Consider the following 21,551-nt stretch of genomic DNA (forward strand, 5'->3'; position numbering starts at 1 on the left):
ATACACGACAACTAAGAAAGAATCCATGCCTTTGACAAAGTCAGAGAATGCAGAAAGCATTGTTATTTATTAGCATAAAAATCCAGGCATGGTGGCACATGTCTTTAATAGCAGTACTCAGGAGATGGAGACAAGTGGATCCCTGAGTTCAAAGCCAGCTTGTTCTTTATAGCAAGTTCCAGGCAAACCAGAGTTGCACAGAGAGATCCTATCTAAAAGGGAAAAAAAATCACCAACAACAAAATTTTAGAGATAAACAAAAAAAATTTCATTTGCAGTAATAGCAAGTTTAAACATTAAAGAATAATATACATATGCATTGATATCTCTGGTTGTAGCTCAGTGGAGTGCTTGCCTAGTATGTTTAAGACCCTGGATTCATACCCCAGCATTAAGATTAAGGGAAAGAAAAGAAAAGAAAGAAAATAAGATTAAGTCAGGCATGGTGGCATATGCTTGTAATCCCCATACTTAGAAGGCAGAGACAGTAAGACCATGAGTTCCAGCCTGAACAACTGAAGGAAATGGCATACAAATCTTCTACATTAGAAATGTAAAGATACCAAGAGAAATTAAAGAAGGCATGGAGGGATAGACTACAACTGTGGATCAAAAGACTCGGTGTTATGAAGATGTCAATTTACCCTGAAATCGATTTCCGCATTTAATGCATTCCCAGTGAAAGTCCTAGCAAAACTGGCAGGGTATGCAGGCACACAAAGGACCTGGAATAATGAGAGCAATTTTGAAAATAAGCAAAGGCCTCACCCTAATTGATTCCAACACTGGCTATAAGGTTTTGGTAATCAAGACAATATGGTAGTGGTGAAAAAGACAGACACATAGCTCAATGGAACACAACAGAAACCCCTCCAAACATACCCATATACACATGAGAGATTGATTTCCAAAGAGGGGCCGAGGGCGACTCAACAGGGGAAAGAGAAGTCTTCTCAACAGATGGATAAAAATAGATATCAGAAAGTGGTCTAAGCAGATTAAAATATGAAAACAGTAAGGTGGTGATCACTCTCTCATGACAGACACACTTAGAAATTGACTCAAAATGAGTGACACGTATAAACACAACTTAAAACGATAGAACACACACACACACACACACACACACACACACACGCACGCACGCATGCACACACATGGAAAAATAAAGTATCAGCCATTAAAACAGCTTAACTATTCCAAGTAGGTAGAACAATTAAGATTTGATTGGATAAGCAAAACCACCATTGTCCCTGTGGTGGGCACAGCAGCAGTAAAACAGAAAAGCCATAGGCAATGAAGCCTCTGAGATGAGCTTCAAATTCACAGGAGTGACAGAATCTTGGAAAGTGGGAAAAACAATCTATCCACTCAGAGCATCCTTATACAGAATTCTAGACATGCTGACAGTACGCAGAGGTGGATGCAGACAGTGGTGAGGGGGATGTATACAAGAAGAAGAACAGAGACACTTGGGGGCATGCTTGAGACTCTGAATTTGTAGAAACGAGGGATGGGTCTTATCAAATGGAACACTGTAGCATAGATTTGCCATAGTTCACAGCTCTCAGTGAGGTTGTTATGGAAGAAAGAGTTAAGAAGAAATGGGGGGGGGGGGGGAATCAGAGAGGTTACGTAACTAGCTAGTTGGAGGGCAACCAGAATCTCAGTCACCACTATTCCCTGCAGCAATCCGTCACCTTTATCCTTCATCCCCCAGTACATGCAATGGCTGGTGCCCTGCCTCCATGGGGCCTTTGTGGTGAAGGCTACCCACGGGGACTGGGAAGCTCCCTCACAGGTAGTCTCCAACTCTCACCCCCAGCTACTTCTCTGCTAGTTCCCAAAACAAGGTCCCTTGGGTGCTGAACACTTCCTGGCAGGTATTACGTATGCCGGGAGAGAGTCTCCGACAGCTGCCCTGGCAACAGCCAGGCAACGCTGCTCCAGCGGAGGAGGAGCAAGACACAGCTCTCTACCCAAAGGAAATAACTTGCGGATGTTCCTGTCCCTGTTGTCTCCAGCAGCAGAAGGTACTAAAAGCCCGCAGGCCTCCCTCTCTGCTGGTGAGAGGATGCCGCACTCCAAAGGAAGCAACAGCTCCACAGATGGAGATGCAGCCGTTCCATCTTTCCCGTGGGACAGGATGAGGTGACCTGAAAATTCCCAGCCTTCAACTCTCGTTTGGCCATGGTGTCCTGATCGCGTCTTTCACATGAATACATGGACACAGACACACAGACACACAGACACACACACACACACACACACACACACACACACACACACAGAGACTGTCTGTCTTCTCTCATTTAGAGGGATGATAAGAAGCCTGGGTCACATATGAGATAAAATATAAGAGCAACGTTTACAAATTACCCAGAGCCAAATGGTGACATGATTGCTATGTATATTGCAGATTAAATGTGGCAACGTGCACACTCCACAAGAAGCACTGTGGGGATAGAAGGTACAGATGCTGACTTTTCAAGTCAGCCGGAACAGGGATCTGCTGGGATGTCAGCACCCATCCTCAGGGTCAGCACAGACCAAGTCCCTGCAGAATAAGACCCCAACTTATTCTGGAGCACTAGCTGGCCCTTGAGAACGGGTGTGGTCAGTGTTCAAGATTCAAACAGGTTAAACAGTGTTAAAACAATCCCCTCCCATAGCATGGAGAAGAGGAAAAGGACCAGCCAGAAAGGCTCAGACAAAAAAAAAACAAAAAACAAAAAGCAAAAACAGGGGAAATGAGCAGTGTCAGACCCACCACAACTGCATTATAATTCGCTGACACATTTGCCAAATTTTACTGGGCATTTTCTCTATGCCAGACACTGTTACAGTCCAGGGGCTGAAGAAGTAAGCCAAACAGACACTGTATTCTTCCCCTCATGGAATGTATTATCCTGAAAAACTTGGTCAAATCCACAGTTGTTTCTAATAAAAAACCGAAACCGTCTGTTTTTTATTTAAAGTGATATTCTGGCAAAAATCACAAGTGTGTTATAGGGTGTGAAGACACAGGAGTGTGGCTCACTCATCTGTGGGGCCCTGAGTTTCTGTATACACATGCGGATCCTATAGAGCATCACAGACCCCCCACCAGAGACCACTGGGTCCCTGAAATGTTGGCTCACAGCTCACATTCTCACACTAACAAAAGCTCCAGGACCAGGAACTGACCTCTCTCCACCTGGCTCCGGCACTGCTAGAGATGTACACGTTGGTCTTGCTGGCCAAGTTCTTTCCCACGGAGCCTGAAACACAAGAGGAAGAATATGCTAGAAAGACACCTGGCCCAACCAGACATCCCAAATAGTTGCTAGTCACTATGATAATATCGGAAAGCCATGAGGAGGGGACACTTGCTGGAGGCATAGATGACCACTGTATATCTATCTGGCTGCATTAACCAGCCCACCCAAGTCCCTGGGATAGCAGGCAAGGCACACTTACCAGTAGCAATGATGAGGCCGGGGGCTGACTCCTTGGACAGGATAGGCATCCTCCGAAGTTGGAGGTTGAGCAGTTGGCTGAGGCGCTGGGCCAGGTGGAGGGAACAACCTCGAGAAAGCTTCAGAAGAAAATTTCCAAGTGGGATCAGCGTATAACACAACACATGCCTAGGACTCCCTCAAACCCAAGAGTCTGTCTGAGGACCCCACAGCAAGACCCAGTAGAGGGTCTGGCCCAGAAGAATCCAGACTTAGAAGCCAGTGGTCTCCAAATCTCCCTAGACAGAGTATATCTTCTGAACCAATATAAATGTCTACCACTGAAGAAAAGACGAAGATAACTTAACGCCCAGAGACTCCCAGAAATAACAATTACAAGCAGAGAAGAAAAGCAGTCCATTGCTGGTACCATCCAGGAACCCAGGAAGACAGAGAAGTGAAATGCCCTGTTGACTTTATAAGTCCACGCAGATATGTCTGATATATGAGGCTAGAAGTTCTATCAGAAGAGAACAAATCAGAAGTCCAAGAGTCTCCTTGGAAAATGGCCAGATGTGTAAGATGTGGGATATGAATGCCACAAGGGTCTTGAGGAAACCTTAAAGGTTTATCCCATATCTGTACAAAGATGCAGGCTTTTGTGGGGTTGAAACTGGTTTCCTCTGTATTCGGATGCCTACCATTCTGTAGACCATCACAAATGACTCTGCCTCATTCTCATGGCCAGAAAAAATGATGTCTAAAGTTTCATGCATATTAGTAATCAAAACAGGGGACTCTGTGTTCATGGCACAGGTAAATGATGACAAGGTTTGTCCAATCTACTTCTTTTTATCACCAAAAGAAACAAAACAAAAAACAAAAATAAAAAGCTAAGATCCTTCTAACAAACCAATCTTGATAACATCCCGGGTTTGGTCAATTAAGAACAAGAGGAAATCAGGTTGGCTCAAGGAACCTTCCCTACCTTCCTCTTTCCTTTGATTTCGCCTAGAAGGAAGTCAATCCTTACAAGTGTTTCTGGATCCTTGGGCCATCATGTTTCAACCATATACATTACTATGTTAGATTGGAATACTCCCCAGGGGTCCTATACTAAAGATTTAGTCACAAGATTTCGGTACCTCGGGGAAGTGGCAGAATCTTTAGGAGGTGGAGCCTGGTGCAAGGAAGTTGTCTTTAGGTGCGCCTTTGGAGGGGGCATGGAAAACTTGGCCTCTTCCTCTCTGGGTTTCTTTTATTTATTTCCTGTCTGCCATGATCAATCAAGCTTGTTCTGCCACGATGTTCAGCCTTGCCACTGGCCCAAAGCAACAGAGCCAAGCAAGCTCAGAAAAAGCGACTGATACCTCTGAAACCGTGGACTAAAATCAGCCTTTCTACCTCACAAACTGATCTTCTAGGGCATTTTGTAATGGTGACAGAAAGCTAACAAACCACCTAGGATGGTGAATGTTCATGGTCAATTTGACTGGATCCAGAATCGCCTAGAAGTACCACCTCAGGGTAGGTCTGTGAGGGAGCTTCCGGAGGGGCTAAGCTGAGGAGGCAGAGCTACCTACCATGAGTGTGACAGCACCGTCCTAAGATCTGGGGTCCCTACCTGAATGAAAAGGGGAAAGGAGAAAACAAAACTAAGCATCAGCCTTGAGCCTCTCCTGCCGTGACGGACTGTACCCTCCAAGTCTTGAGCCAATGAATAAACCCTTTCTTCCTAAAGCTGCTTCTTATTAGATATTTGGTCCCAGCAAAAGGGAGAGGGACCCAACCACCGCCTGAACTAAGAGTTGGAAATTAAAAGCCGATTGAGAGCCCTACAGTTCCAAGCTGATCAGTCTGAGAAATAGTACTGACACTGAATCTCTTTCACCAAGCTTGTCCCCTGCCTAGAAAGGCATGGTCAACACTGCCTAGACACATCCATATCGAGATGGGCCAAGCTTCTGAGGGCCTAAATACCGAGGAAGGGGAATGTCTAGGTGTTTACCCATGTCTGTTTATAGCCTGCTTCTTTCTAAAGTTAGATTTCATGTGGTAAATCAAGGCCTAAAGCCAAAAAAAAAAAAAGGAAAGGAAAGGAAAGGAAAGGAAAGGAAAGGAAAGGAAAGGAAAGGAAAGGAAAGGAAAGGAAAGGAAAGGAAGAAAGAAAGGAAGGGAAGTGTGTTCTAGGGCAAGTCTCTCCAAAAGAATTTTCCCAGGGGGAGAAATACAGATATGAAATTATGAAATGCAGGAGAGACAGCATAGCTTACCATGAACAAACAATTCAAAAGCCCAAAAGATTAGGTGACTGACTAAATATGGTTGCACCCAAAATTAACACTAATTTCTTCTGGTTTCTTTCTGCCCACTCAGGTGAAATAGAAATAAGACGACCAGGGAGTACAACAATCAACTCATGAGAACACTTAGCAGGACCAAGCAACACAGTTTAAAGTGCTCAGCTTTTCGGATAAGCACATAAATGGGGAACACCATGCTCATTCGTCAACACTGTAGGTTTAAAATAAAATTGGTGATGTCATTTTTTATAGTAGTTCCAGACCAGAAGAAATAAAATACCATCATGTATCATTGTAGAGTTGAGTCTAAACAGTGTGTGTGTGTGTGTGTGTGTGTGTGTGTGTGTGTGGTGTCCACTAAAAGAGCATCCATTTGAAACAGCTGTATACATAAAACTGGGGGGGGGGGATGTTCATTAATCCCAAGTCCTGCTGATGGAGCACACGCACCTGCTGTGCATAACACAACCTCTCAAGTTTTGGAAACCTAGGCAACACTTCCCTTATTTTCCGCACCTCCCCCCCCCCCAATTTTCCTGCTGGGCTTTTCATCAAATTGGCTCACAAAACTCCAGCTTCCCAAAGACGTGATGTCCTCAAAAGACATGCGTTATGTCCTCATGTCAGAGTCGTGAGCTAACTCAAGCTCATTCATCAAGCAATAAACATGATGTCTAACAGATGTTGTGTATCACGGGGCTTCCTTCAAAACTTTTAAATTAAGCTGAGTGTGACAGTAGAGGACATAATCCTGGCACTCTGACCACTTAGGAGGCTAATGTAGAAAGACGGCAAGTTTGAGACCAGCCAGGGCCACATAACAAATGCTAAGCCAGCCTGGCCTACATAGAGCAAGAGTTCATGTCATAACAAAACAAAACGTGAGATATTAGGCTAAAGGTCTGGCTCACGAGTCAAACAAGCAAGATCTGTATGTGGCTCAATCTCCAATAACTAAAAGATACATATCTTGAATATCCCATGGTACCCCTCTGAGTTGATCCCAACCTCCACCATGCCTTGGTGTGGAGCTGGGGACCTGAAAGGGCAGATGTGCATATGGAAGTTTGTTCCATGTGTCATTAACAGCACATTCTATCATCTTGCATGCTTCCTGTAAATACTGAATATAGAAAACTGCACCAGACCACAGCTCTCTGTTTTATATTTAAAAAAAAAAAAAAAAGCCAAATAAGATTAAAGCAACTGTACCTCACAATTGATTTTCTCTCCATATCCTGTGAAGGCTGGGGCCTGAAGAAATTCCCAGGTTCCCCCTTTGTCAAAGGTGATGACCGACCTCATGTTCTCCTCATTCATAGAACCATTAATCAGGGTGGCAATATAGACTCCTTGTAAGCCTTCCACGCGGTGGAAGTCAGCAAACGGCTCATTTGCAAAATACCTGCAGGCAAAGAATAACAATCATGCAAACCCAGGATCGGCATTTACTTAGCATTTTGCATTGTGTGCAGCATAATATTGAACCATCTTAAAGCACATAGTATCACGGCACTACGTACACTCACACTGTTATGCAATGTGAGTTCCAGGACATTTTCATTATTGGCAGGCACTGTCTCTGTCTGCTTTTCTTTCAGTTCCCAAGCCTTGGTAACCACAGATCTGCTTTCTGTCTCTACAGATCTGTCTCTACCAATTTGCCTGATCTGGCTGTTCTGTATGAACTGAATCATGCAATACCCTTTTATATCTTCTTACTTTCGCTTACATGTTTACAAGGTTCACCCATGTAACATGCACCATACCTCATTTTTTAGAGTTAAATAACTTGCTCACGCACACACACACACACACACACACACACACACACACACACACACATTTTTTTTTTTTAAGGGCCAGGGTGCTGCTCAGTCAACCAACAACTCCTCAGAGGACATTTAGAATGTAGAAAACATCTTAAAGAAGTTGACAGAGCGAGATCCATTTCCTCACTGTGACTGACTATTGGTCCAAATCCTTCAAGAAGCCTGGACAAGTGGGAAGCCTTGAGCCAGGGGTATAAGACACTGGTAACAGTGTTGAGGCTCACAGTCTCATCTGGTCTCTAGAAATACAATCCATAAGCACTAAGCACTGGGTTCCCTGTCAGGAGGCCACGCAGCATCTCTTGCTGGTCTGCAGAGAGAGGACAGCTCTATAAAGCCTTAGGCTGCTCTGGCTAACAGGACAATAAGGACCGCCCAGGTCTCACTTGCTACCCTCAAAGCCCACTGGAAAGTAGGTTTTCACTCACAACGCACACTCATTAGAAATATAACATCGATGACGAACGGTGAACGGTCACCATGGTTCATGTGTGGCTTTTAAAACTGGACATGTGCCCTTTAGGTCGGGGTTTCTGAGCCATGGGCTGTACAGTAAAGCACCCGAGTCCCCGTCATCCGCTGTAGGAATCCCCTGAGCTGGGTGATGATTGGACCACCTCATCTAGGGAGACACACAGCAACCTCTGTTGCACGAAAGGGAAGAAATACGTAGTACCAATGAAGCTCTTCTTGGTTGGCAGGATGAGAAAAGCCCTCCCCCCGACACCCCGCAAACACTGGGGTGTAGACTAAACCGTCTGATGTGGGTGGGATTCCTTGGGTCTCTGTTGGGGAATGGGCTAACGGGCTTCTGTGCGCTCACCTCAGCTCTCTTGCCTTTGGAAGCTACCATCCTGAGGCCCCCTGCTTGTTATGCCCATGTGGGAGGCCTGGCTTTCTCTCCAGACCTGGTTTTCTTCCCTGTTACCTTCCGGGGGCTTAGCATTTACTGCCTGCCAGGCTCTGCTCTGATGTCCATCACACCTTCATTTCCTTCTTTGGCTTGTACTAGAACAACAGATTTCATGCCTCCTGAGACTTTGTTTTCTCTCATCGTCTCCACCAGCCCACTCCAAAGCATTTCTCCCCTCCTTTCCCAGGCGCTGTGAGCTGAAACTTACCACCTGGCTTCCCCTTCAGCCATATCCCGTGCATCTACACACTGGCAATTATCCCCACCACTGACTGAGCCAAGTGTTCCCTCCAAAACTGTCCCTATGGGTCTGCCACCTAGTTAGCACATTAGTCATACAACTCGCTATGGCTTCCCAGGAGATTCCTCCAAGCACAACCCACAAAAGTGAGAGTGAGTCCATGTTAAGAGTTCTCACTCCTCTTCTCTAAGGAAACAAGGGCCAGTTCGTCAGCATCACGCTGCCCTACTCAGTTCAGAGCCATCTATTCTAAACCAGCCTGTTGATGCATCTGAGAATTCACCCTTACCACATTTCTCCTGGCTGAGACAAACCCATGAATGATAACAGCTCACTGAACTGGGCACATCTGAACCCCATTGCCCTGAGATTAAAGCCTGGCTATACGAAGAGAGCTCGACGGGATACTGGCCTACCACTGTCAACACGAATCTCATTCCAATATCTCAACCGGATGACGCACCGCAGTCTCAGGCACCGCGGGAGGAAACTGTCGCACGTAAAGGGCAGTTTCCAGGCGTGACAAAGCCGTATGGTCGCATAACTGAGGACTCCTTCCTTAGTGGTCCTCTCCGGGGGGTGAGTGATCCCACTCTGTCCTACCATGAGAAACTCATCTCAATATATGACAAATGAGTAAAATGATGACGTCATCACTGGGCCTCATTAGTCACTCCATAGACATGGGAGTCTCCGAGGTGGCGGGGTGGAGTGGGGTAACGAAAATTAAAGTCACTGAAAGACCTGAGGGACAATGGTTCGTGAATCTTAATGGTTAAAACATGCAAACTCTTATTATTCACCCACAGAAAGAAGTGAGATGCTAACACTCTGCCGATGAGGATGGACCTCGCACACATGCCAGAAGCCAGATCCAGAGGGCCGCATACATCCCATGATCCCACGTATGCCAAACAGCCAGAAAACTAAATCCAGAATCCTCAACCGCTCCTCAGCCCTCAGAGAAGGTAGTACTCAAAGAGCACCTGTACTATGAGCATCAAACAGCCCTGCATTTGTGATCGCCAGTTAAAGGGACATTGACACTGGGGACTTTGCTATCACACACCACCTTATAATTATCTCTAAGAGAGGCTGTCTGTCAGTCACTTGGTAGCAGGGCCCCTGACGTGATGGTATCTTCCAACTGTTCTTTCCCATTGGTTCAGATACCACAAAACCCAAAGGAGTGGTTTGCTAAGTAGCTGAGGTCTTTAGTGTCACCTAGAACAGCAGTGCTCAGCCTTTGTGGACACACACAAACTCCCCTGGGGGGACAACCTGAACCATAACCCCAGACCGAATCAATTGTAGTCTGAGGACACCCGATCCAGGGGTAGAGGTGGTACACACTTCGAAAGCACCTCAAGCAAGGCCCCATGTACAACTAATGTTGAAAAGCACTAAGGTAAGAAGAGTCCGGTGGCCTGACTGGCCCAAGGCTGGAGGCTGGGGGTTCTCCTTACCTCACCAGGGTGTCACTGCCGGCCCCTCCTGGGCTGTAATATAGCACATTCTCCAAGGAGAGGGAGAACTTGAGCCCCTCCGCCTCTGAGATGTATAGGTTAGTACTGTTGTTACTGTGACTCACACACACGAACACCTGGTCCTCGGCGGCATCAGCGATGTAATATTCCTTCGGAAGCCAAAGTCAGAAAACAAATAGTTAACAACCCAATTATCCCGGGGGGGGGGGGGGGGTTAATACACACATGCAGGCAATGACCTCACGTGTCCCAGTGATAAAAGTGGGTACAAAGGCACAGATAGCCCCCCCCAAACCGACATAGCTGAAATAATTTTCCCTTCCAAGTATCCATGACTGGTCTACCCGTAGAGCTTGCTGGTAAAGCAGCAGAAAAGAATGGGCCTCTGACCTCCATAAATGACCTAGAAACCTCTTTTTGGTAATGATGTCTCTCCTCTTCTCCCCCAGCAGACCTTTTATAGCACATGGCACAATATAGATTAACACGCATTTCATTTTCTCTTCTTTTCCCTCGGGAGACTGAAAGAACCCATAGAAACTAGACAGATTGATCATCATTCCTGTTACATACCCGCTGAGCCATCAACCACAGGCTGATGCCAACGCCTTCCAAGGCAACCTCCTCGCTGCAGGCTCTACCCTGGTGATCCACACTGTCCCTTCTTAGCAATCAGTATGTACTAGTGCTGGATTCATTTGAGGTATGTACTAATATTGAGCTCATTTGAGTACTGACTATGCTTTCTCCACTCTGTTCTTGGTCTTTCTAACCTGACTGTTCCTACAAAAGCAGAACCCAAATGCATCCCCTTCTGGAACCTTAGCCACCCTGCAAGGAATACAGCATGTGGTTAACAAGTAAACGCCATGCACAAATCTCCCCTTGCCTGAGGACTGGCATACGAGGCCACTGACCGGCACTGACCCTTCTGCCAATCTTACTGCACTTAAAGCAGGAAAACGATTCCCATTCAGCTCCCCTTCCAACAGTGAAGTGCACAACAGCAGACCAACAGGCCCAGAGTATAACAGGTCTCTTCAGAGGCCTCTCTAGAGGGTGCCCACAGGGAGAATGTAAAATGCTCACACCAGCAGGACATTCCCATGATGCTCGGAGACAAGCGTCCTCCCCCTCCCGGCTTCCAGCAGACCTCACTCACATTAATAGGATGCTTTGTGACAAACTGGGCTGCTCTCATAGGCTTCCGGCCAAAGGAGACCCAGAGCTGGACAGATGACTGCTGCTGGCTGCCCGGAAGATGCTGCCAAGGAAGAGAAGAGGAAAATTAACTGTGCCAGATGACAGTCCCTCAAAACATGAGGAAAAGAAAACAGGTCAAACCCTCTGGTTCTGCTGAAAGCACAAAGCACTCTGTGACTCAGCCCCTCTTCTCTCTGTACAATATCTGCTCAGAGCTGATCTGTGTAGTACTGGACACTCAATCTACAATTCCTACAGACAGTCTGAGGGTATCAAAGGAAAAGAGACAATGGTATGACATGGGAACTTGGACACAGGGAGGGGGATGGAGGCCACCAGAGTGTGAAAATGAGTGGTGGGGAGGGAAAGGGCCATGGAGTTCAGACAGGGCAGAGCCTGCAGCTTTAAGTCTGCACAGGTGAGCTCGGCTGTACACTATACAAAGCCCAGAAAGGCTTCAGTTTGCAAGACTGCAGAATGCTTGGCAATTCCATGATCCAATCTCTGAACATTTCCCATCAAGTAGGAGAAAGATAGATAGATAGATAGATAGATAGATAGATAGATAGATAGATAGATAGATAGATAGATAGATATAGAGATATATTGTCTGATAGAACAGAGGAATCAACAATGCTGAGTATCCCATATTGCATTAGAGATTATAAGCCATTACTGGGTCATAAAGATGTTAAGGTGTCCTGTGCATACAAAGACCTTCATGACTACCAATGAATACACATGCCCACAGAATACATATATTGCATGTTATGTTTTTTTCACTACTTTAAACTCTGTTCACCAAAACAATACAATGTTTTTCCAATAACACCAAAGGCCCAATGTCATCTGGAAGTTTCAACAGAAGAAATTCAACAGACAATAAATAAATTTAAAAACATTCCCATATCTTTAGCCATCAGGGACATGAGAATTAAAACTGCTTTGAGATATAATTCCCCACTAGTCAAAATGGCTATCATAGAGAAAATAAATGACACCCAGCGGAGGAGAAAGAGCCCACCTGATGGAGAAGTGTGAACGGAGCATCCAGCTACTGCTGTCAGCTTGGAGGTTCCTCGAAACTAAACATAAAACTTGCTAAGGCCCAGCAGAGATCCTTACACATCCAAGTCTATACCACAATAGCTAAGAAAGGGAACCTGTCCAGGTGTCCATAGGCAAAGGATCGGATGAAGAAAATGTGATATATTTACATAATAAATTTTATCCAGTCCGACAGAAGAATTAAATCATGACATTTGTAGGAGAATGTACAGAACTGGAGATAAGCCTCACTCAGAAAGATAAATACCACATCTCTCTCTCTGTCTCTGTCTCTCTCTCTCTCTCTCTCTCTCTCTCTCTCTCTCTCTGTCTCTCTCTCTCTCTCTCTCTCTGTCTGTGTGTGTATGTACATATACATGTATATAAGCATGCCATTCTTATCCCATAAATACAAATTTATAGACCACTATACATCAATCTTTCTTCAAAGTCTCAAAAGGCATTCTTTCCCTGCTTCTGAGAGAATTATTCCTTACCTGAGATAATTCAGGTTAACCCTGAGGTATTGTGAAAGTGTGATTGTATTGTTTTATAGCCATCAAGGAACATTTTAGCAATTAGATCATGACACACCACTGACTGTGCGGGACATTGTCAGGCTCTGATGCTTTCCTTAATAAACAGCGGGGTTTTATTAGTTGGCCTTTTTACTTTTTAGCTGTTATTAGTAAGCCCTGTGGAACAGACTTAACAGTATAAATCAGTGTAAGATAAAACGAAGAGTTCTGCTCCCACTGCCCTACCCTGTCCCCATGCCACCTTTCAGAGTGTCCACTGGCAGAGGCTCTATGCACCTGCACGGTCACACACAAACACCCCAATACAGTGACAGTGACAGACAACCCTGTGTCTCCCCCTAACACGGAGCCTCCCTTCATGCCTAAACAACAGGGCCCTGACTACCATCTGGAGTAAAGATCTCCGTTCTTTATCTTCTCTTCAGCATGTATAGTCATAGAGTCAAGCACTGGTTAATGAGATGCCAAGAAAGACATCATGTTGGTCTGGGGGTAAGCTACTTGGACGTACCAGACCAGCTGGTGGTGATATCATTTTAGCCATGCTGGTTTTCCAGTCTTCTTACCTGAGTGGAGACTCAAAGGCTAGTGAGGGCAGGTTACGAGTAACCCCACAGGATATTGGAATGGAAAGCTGCCAACATCACCATAGCCACAGCTAGCTTGTCTACCTGAGGCAGCGCAAGAAAGAGACACAATGCCCATTTTGGCTGTCACTTTGATTTCTAGTGGCATTCTCGGTGGCCTAAGACAATTCCAACTTGATGTGTGCAATCAAACTGGGTCAGAAGAGAGGAGCTACTGAGCAACTCCTTCGTGAATACTGCATGCAAACCTGGCCAAAGCACAGGTCAGCCTTTCTTCATGAATCATGTATCTCAGACATCTTTCCATTCCACACTGGTGATTTCCAGAGCGCTTTCTAATAAAACACACAGGAATACACTGCCTCCTCCTTCACACACGCACACCCTTTCTAGGCCACACTCTAAGAGGAGAATTAAGTTTTTAGAAAAAACGATTATTATTTCTTCTGAGACAGAATCTCATATAGCCCAGGCTGGCCTTGAATACACTGTCCAGATGGGGATAGATAGCCTTGAACCACTGGTCCTCCTGCTGTACCTCCTAAGTGTTAGGGTTCCAGGTGTAAGTCACCATACTCAACTTGCAAAAAACTTTCATTCTTCATAGAAATCCTGACAGGCTGAGTCTATGACTAGACCTACAAACGTGTGCAATGTTTAAATGTGTTCATCTGGGTAGATGCTACAAAATTTGATACTTTATGGACAGGTTAATTTTTTTTTAAGTTTTGCATTTTCACTTCTGATAAGCAAATGATGTGGATTTCAGTGTATATCTGAGATGTTAGTAAAGCCAAAAAAGTCATGAGTCACCAAGGGGGAAGTGAGAAATGGTATATTCTTAATTACAAAGGCCAAGAATGCAGTGATAAGCTCTTCAACTTCAAGTCTCACAGTGGTTCAGCTAGAAGGGGTGAACAGCAGGAGTCCTCCCAGGGTGTGCGGTGACCTGAACAGTAGCTAAGAGCTGGCAGTGGTGTGGTCTCCTCTGGATCCATGACAAAGCTTCAACCAATCACCACAGCTGTTCCCGGCAGGGAACATCAGACATAAAACACAGAAACCCAGCACAGTAGCCCAGGCCTCTCCTCCCACCCAATGACCCATCTCTTTCAACTTGATTGCACTAAGAAACATCTAAGGGATCAGAAAAGTGCATCTCTGGCTGTGTCCGTGGGGCGTTTCCAAAGATCAGCAAAAGGGAGACGACCTACTCTGAACACACGGAGGCACTGTCCCCAGGCTGGCTAGGGACGCAGATGGAATAAAAAAGACGGAGAGGAGCAAGCCATGAGTGTAGGCTTCTCTTCTCCAGAGCATGGTGAAGTGAAGTGAGCTACCCTGCCCCGCCCCACCCTCCCTATTGTGACGCACTGAAGTCCTGCGTCAAAACCAACCTTTCTCTTTTAAATTCCTCCCCTACAGTCTTTCATCCCAGTAACAACTCTAATCAGATTGGCACATTCCAGCTACTCAGGAGGCTGGAGGAAGAGAAGCACCTGAGCCTAGGAGTTAGAGACCTGCCTAGGTAACATAGCAAGATCTCATGTAAGGGAAAAGAAAAACATAAATAAAGCATAGATAAACTGCGACCAGCTTCCACAGTACCAGAAGAAGGATGAAAGTCGCTAAGGAGAAAAAGTCACCAACAATCCCATCTGGCTCTGATCTCTGCAAGCCAGAAAATGATCAACATGGCTGTCTATACCACATCCACCCTCCCCGGCGTGCAGGGAACGATGCGGAAAAGGGGGCAGAAAGATTCTAAGAGCCAGTAGCCAAGGAGGGCCTGGGCAAAACAATGCCTTCTGGACACAAGACCAAAGAATTCATGAACTCGCATAGCTATGACTGCCTACACCAGCCAAGCACCACAGTCAAACCAGAGTTGGGGGGGGGGGAGGCGCTCGTGAGCCTAGACCTGCAGCAGAGGAGCTCTTGGTGTGGATGGCTTCTGGGAGAGAGAGTCGATTTTCTCCTAGGATGGGGTAGGTCAGCCATGTTCCAGTTGGTGGTCCAGCACCCAGGGCAGTGCAAACTGGACTCAGAGAGTTACAAAGTAAAACAAACCAAATAGCAAAGGAGATGAAGGTATAAGGAATATGGAGGTGTTGAGGGGGGGGGGGGAGAGATCCAGAAAATGTTAGAGGAGCAGGGAAAGAATATTATCAAAATACATTGTATATATGTATGAAATTAATACAAATATATAATGTTTAAGAAGTGAAAAACTATCCTAAGGAAAATAGGTTAAATAAGGGAAAGGTAGGTAGCTAGTGGGGCTGGCATCTGTAAGGAACGCAGAGGACGGTTGAGGGTGATGAAGCGTTTACATCAATATAAACTGTTCTTCTTTATAGATTGGGGAAGGACCACAATAAAGTTTATGGAGTTGCTATTAATTTAAAACATTTCCAGAATGACAAGGTAAAGAGCTCTAAAACTCCATCCCTAAAAGCAAGAAAAACATAAACACTCTCAAAAAATCAACATTTTCGGGTTTCTGAGGACTACATAAAGGTTTGGCAAAACTCCAAGTAGCGTTTATTGAAGATCGGTGTCTGGGTCTCGGCGAGCGAGTGTGGTGAACTTCGCGGCACTTTCCCTCGCCCCACTCCTATCCCTCTCTCTCTCAAACTCTGAGGTAGCCTTGGAAACCTCACAGCCATAATGGCTGAGGGGCTGCTGGACAGAACAGGTTCCCCCCTCCCCAAAAGGAAAGGAACAGGCTCTAGGCTCATCTTCCCAACACCTGACCAAGAACTCGCTTGGGCAAGCGCGAGTGTGTGCGCGTGCGTGCACACACAGAGTCTAATAGCCAGTCAGAGTGTGCCTGGGGGATAGCAACTGACAACTGGCACTTTAACGTGGAGATTGCCAGAGGCAGCACCCACAGCTGGGGCTAACCAAAGCGTAAAAAGAAAAACCCAGAAAGAAAATAGCCCTAAGAGGCACCATTTGAAAAGTTCTGAAAGATTTCTAAGAATCTTTGAGGCAGAGAGCACATAAGAGTTATGAGTATGCCCCAGGAAGAACAAAACAGAGTCTGTCTCACCTCCAGCTAACCTGGAGGGCCCCGCAGAAGTCAGCAACAGGGGGTGAGGGCAACTCTGTAACTTGCCAGGCAGAGAACAGGAGATTTTACCCTGCACCAGAGCCCATTAGGAAGGGCAGAGATGTGCTGCTTCAAAGTACCCAAGGAAATTCTAACAAACACTGGCTGCCTGCTGAACTAAACTGCAGACAATTCTGTAGATGTGCAATAAAGAGCACATCACAGAACAACAACATAGACCCAGGGGTAGGTACCAAGAGCCACAGTATCACAGTAACTATATCGTTTTCGACAAAATGTACTACTGGTGAGCTGTAGATGTCAACTTGACGTAGCCTAGAGTCATCTAAAAGCCTTTATTGAGTGGCTGAGGAATTTGCCTCAATTACACTAGCTTATTGTCTATCTATGGAGAATTGTCTTGATTGTTAATTAATGCAGGAGGGGCCAGCCCACTGTGGGTAGTACCATTCCCTAGGCTCTATAAGAAAGCTAGCTAAGCCTGAGCCTGTGAGAAGTGAGCCAGCAAGTAGTGTTCCTCACTTCAAGTTCCATCCCTAACTTCTCTCCATGATGGACTGGCTGTATCTAGGACATATAAGCCAAATAAACATTTCTGCCTCCTAAGATGCTTTTAGTCAGAGGGTTTTATCACAATAACAGAAATCAGTCTAGAGCAGAGGATGAGCCGGGCATGGTGGTACACGCCTGCAATCCACCATCACACAGGCCAAGGCAGGAGGGCTAAACCTAGGCTGGGCTACATGGTGAGACATGGCTCAGTAGGATAGTGCTTGTCTAACATACACGAAGCCTTGGCTTCAATCTCCCCTGCCCCGCTTCCTACACCCACTTAGCACACAATGAAAAAATCAAAGGCAAGAAAGAAGAGGTCTCAGTGTAAACTATCCATGGATGAGTACAAGTATTAGAATCAGCAAGCCAGAATCAAGTACCACAAATATGGTTAAAGAACCGAAGAATATTAAATAATGGCTCAGCAGACATGACAAGACCCACCTCTCACCCAACACTTGGAGAGTGGGGTAGGAGGATTACCAGTTTGCCGTGAGCCTGAGCTATGTATAGAGATCTTGTCTCAGAAGAAGATTTTTTTAAAAGGCAGGTCATAACTCAGGTAAATGACTTGCCTGGCCTGAAGGAAGCGCTGGGTTCCATCTTTACCATATGGGCCTGCATTCGTGCATCTATAGGAGTGACTTGCCTGTTGCTGTGATAAAATACTGTGTCCAAGGTAGGTCCCCAGCCTATGGGAAGGATGGGGGTCCCCATACCTTCTCTCCCATTCAACTCTCTATGGTTATGACTCAGCGCATGCTTCACTATCTCCTACGCTTCTCAACATGATCAATGCGGCAGAACTACATACTCTTCCAGAATTTAAAAATGTACTTGTCTGGGTTTTTTGTTATTTTGGATTTTTTTAATTGTGTGGCTCCAAGGTAGCATATGTTCAACTCTGCTTCATACCTGCTACTGGGTCTAACATCAGTGGCCATCAAAACAGACATGACCCCAGAAGTTAATAGAAACTCCACAGTTTCTCCTTTCTGCCTCTTGCTAGACCCCAGAGGGTCAGACAGCCCCGGCTATTGAACCTTAAACTGTTGGACATGAGATCCAGGAAACAGGCTGAGAAAAGGAACAACAACCGTCTGCTTCCGGCCCCACTCGGGCAAAGGCAAGAACAAGCCAGGGCATCACCAAAGTGTGTGAGAACTGAAAACTTAAAGGCGCACATTAATTCCAAGCCAACAACTTCAAAGAGAAAAGGCCCATAGCCACTGGGGAGCCAGAGATAAGACTGCAGGCTGAAAAAGGACTCGGGGGTTATCCGATTTAGGTCACAAAGCATCAGAGCTGAGGCCTGGTTTCCACTTCTGCCTGTTCTTGATTACTCTACTCATTTCCAAGGTAACTGATGTAGGCTATGTCCTTGAGCTACTCTGAAAGCATGTATGTATGCGTGTATGCCTGTATGTATGTATGTATGTATGCACATGTATAGGTCTGTATATACACACACACATATATGTATATACACATGTATAGGTCTGTATATACACATACACACATATGTGTATGTGTGTTTATGTGTATATACATATGTGTGTGTGTGTGTGTGTGTATGGGTATATGTGTGTATATGAGAAAGGCAGATGAAGCAAGAAAGGGATGACCTAGGAGTTAATATAAGCAGAAAAAAAAATGACCACAAATCAGTGGTTTTAAAAATTATTTGTGGGGGCTGGAAAGATGGTCCTGAGATTAAGAGTGTACACGGCTCTTGCAGAGAACAGAGGTTCGATTCCCAGCACCCATGTCAGGCAGCAGCTCACCACTACCCAGAGCTCTAGCTCCAGGGCAGCTAACAGCTCTGGCCTCCACAGGCACCTGCACGCATATGCATACCCACACGCAGACACACATAAATTAAAAATTCAAAATGACTTTTAAAGACAAAACACTTTGCAGGCCAGTGAGGTAACTCAGGAGTGGAGGTGCTTTTGGCCAAGTCTGGTGCCTGGAGTTCCATCCCCAGGATGAAATGGTTGAAGGAGAAAATCAACTCCCACAAGTCGCCCTTTGACCTCCACACACATGCCCCCAAGGAACACATAACCATTTAGACACACACACACACACACACACACACTAATTAAGAAACAAATGTAATGCAACTTTTAATAAAATAAGAGAAAACATTTTTGCAAGGAACATCCTGGGGACTGTCTGTAGCTTTGGGCCATCTACACCCTTCCTCCAGCCCTCCTCGCTTGCTCGCTGCTTCCCCTGGTTGCGAGTGCCCTAGGATTCTATCGAGGAGGCTGATCTGCCTCTGCCCACCTGCTACCAACTACAGGAATAAACGAACAAGAATCTGGAGAGAAACACTCTTCCCGGCTCCAGTCCCTCAGTTAACAGTGACAGAAAGCATTGACAACCTCCCAGGTAGCAGAGGCCTTCCACGGTCAGTAAGCAAAGCCATAGCTCCCAGGAGCAAGGATCCAAGGTGCCCTTGCCAAAGCAGGCTCAGTCCCCTTGAACAGGGTCACAGAGTCCCACTAAGTAATCTGCTCTGGTTTGAGGCCTCCAATTTCAGCATCTGGCTCTTGCACATCAAACCTCCTCAAGGCTGAGTGTTAAGCGACTTACTGACAGCTGGACACTTAATTACTCCTTTTCTTTGAATATTAGCTTCCACTTGGGAATGACAACACATCTTATGAGCCATGTAAATGAAAGTGTCCAGAAATCTCAGCGAGATGAATCTAAATGGAAAGGAAACCAGGTAGCGGGATTTAAGGAAACATAGCCCTCAAGCACCGTGGTTCCTGTCCGTATTCTTTTTACTGAGAGTACAAAGACGTTTGTTTGTTTTTAGGAGCTGAGGCGATGGCTCAGTTGGTGAGACATTTACTGAGCAAGCGTGAGGTCCTGAATTCAATCCCCAGGCCCCATTGTGGGGTGAGGAACCAGACACAGTTCTGGGGAAACTGGGATGGAAGGCTCCCTAGAGCTGACTGGCCACAAGCCTCTAACTGAACTGCAGTGGAGAGAGAGAAAACAAACAACCAAAAACAAACAAACAACAACAAAACCGCCTGAGGTCAACTTTTGTTGACACCACACAAATGCCTACACACACATACTAACATACACACTTAACCACATACAGTAAAATCTGTTTTTGTCTGGGATGCTTGGCTACAGGGAGACAAGCAGATTTCTAGATTTTTCTGATACTTTGATTGCCTGTTCTAAGTTTCTCCACTCTGGCCTTCTACCTTCTTGAGGTATGTTCACTGACAACCAGGATCCTTCAATCTATCATCATCTATACCTCAAGTCTATCATCCTGCTGACGTCATGCAAACTCTCCCAGGTGGGTGCCAGCCCCAGCAGAGGACCTGCTGGAGCGTCCTCAACTTACCACCACCTTTGTAGCAAACATGTACTTGTCCCGAAGCTGAAAGTCTCTCACTTCCTCCAGGATCACTTCCTGGTTTTCCCGGGACTGGAAGAAGTCCGTACTGCGGAGCACTGTGGAGAACCCAAAGGGTTCATGCCGTTCAATGTAGATAGTGTTTGGCTGGTCATAGGGGTCGATTCCCCTGGAAGGAAGAAGCAACTGTTACCATTTCCTAGTTAATCACTAAAGCACGGACATTTCCCTGTGAAGACAACCAGGCAGGATCGATATGGTGCCAGCTACAGGCATGTGCCTTTGGTTGTTCCTTAGTGAGGGACAGAAGTTGGGGATCTGCCACTTATCAAGTGTTTTACTCTGCTGTGGCTGTCTCCAAAACATCCTGGGATTAGTGCGCAGCTATCTCTGGCCCCGCTGCAAAAGAACGGAAAAAGCAAAAGGCAAAAGGTAAGGAGGCTCTGAAGAAATAAGCATCATCGGGCTCCCGGAGGCAAGAAGCAAGGTCCTAGTGCCAAGCTCAGAACCTTGCGGGGAGAGGCGTTTTTGCCAGGTGCCACGGACTCAATGGTAGCAGACGGGTCACATGAGAACCCGCAGAGTCCTGTGGCCTGTCCCTCAGGTGTTTCCCTGCCTGTTCCTCGCAGACATCACTAATCCATGCCATCTGGAGTCATCTTACCAGTACATCTCGTCTCCCTCGAGGCACCTGCTTAGCTGTCACGCAAGGCATCCTCCAGAGAGGGCAGGCACCCTTGTCCTCCCCATGCTTCTGTGGAAACCTCTGTGTAGAGGCACCCTTTGTACAGACTCAATCCTCCCACCTAAATCCCCTCCTCGGAGACCAGGTTCAAATCACCGTCCTCCAAGAATCCTACCCAGTGCTCCTCTCTCTCCTCCCAGTGTCAGCCACACACTCGCGAGGAACACTCACTATCAAGGCTTTCATGGGGGGAGT

The 21,551-nt window shown here is 46.0% G+C and overlaps 1 protein-coding gene across 1 annotated transcript in view; it reads right to left on the reverse strand.

Moving 5' to 3' along the window:
* The window catches only part of Sorl1 (sortilin related receptor 1), a 154,415-nt gene that overhangs the window by 90,363 nt on the left and 42,501 nt on the right, over positions 1–21,551 (reverse strand). The window contains exons 6-11 of the mRNA XM_021206280.1: positions 20,600–20,780; positions 11,376–11,477; positions 10,193–10,362; positions 6,953–7,145; positions 3,460–3,577; positions 3,187–3,260 (exon numbers count right to left, since the gene is read on the reverse strand). Coding sequence (XP_021061939.1) covers positions 3,187–3,260; positions 3,460–3,577; positions 6,953–7,145; positions 10,193–10,362; positions 11,376–11,477; positions 20,600–20,780 — 838 coding nt within the window. The remainder of the gene's footprint in view (positions 1–3,186; positions 3,261–3,459; positions 3,578–6,952; positions 7,146–10,192; positions 10,363–11,375; positions 11,478–20,599; positions 20,781–21,551) is intronic.

The sequence above is a fragment of the Mus pahari genome, chromosome 10, assembly GCF_900095145.1.
Source record: "Mus pahari chromosome 10, PAHARI_EIJ_v1.1, whole genome shotgun sequence".
NCBI classification, from domain to species: domain Eukaryota; kingdom Metazoa; phylum Chordata; class Mammalia; order Rodentia; family Muridae; genus Mus; species Mus pahari.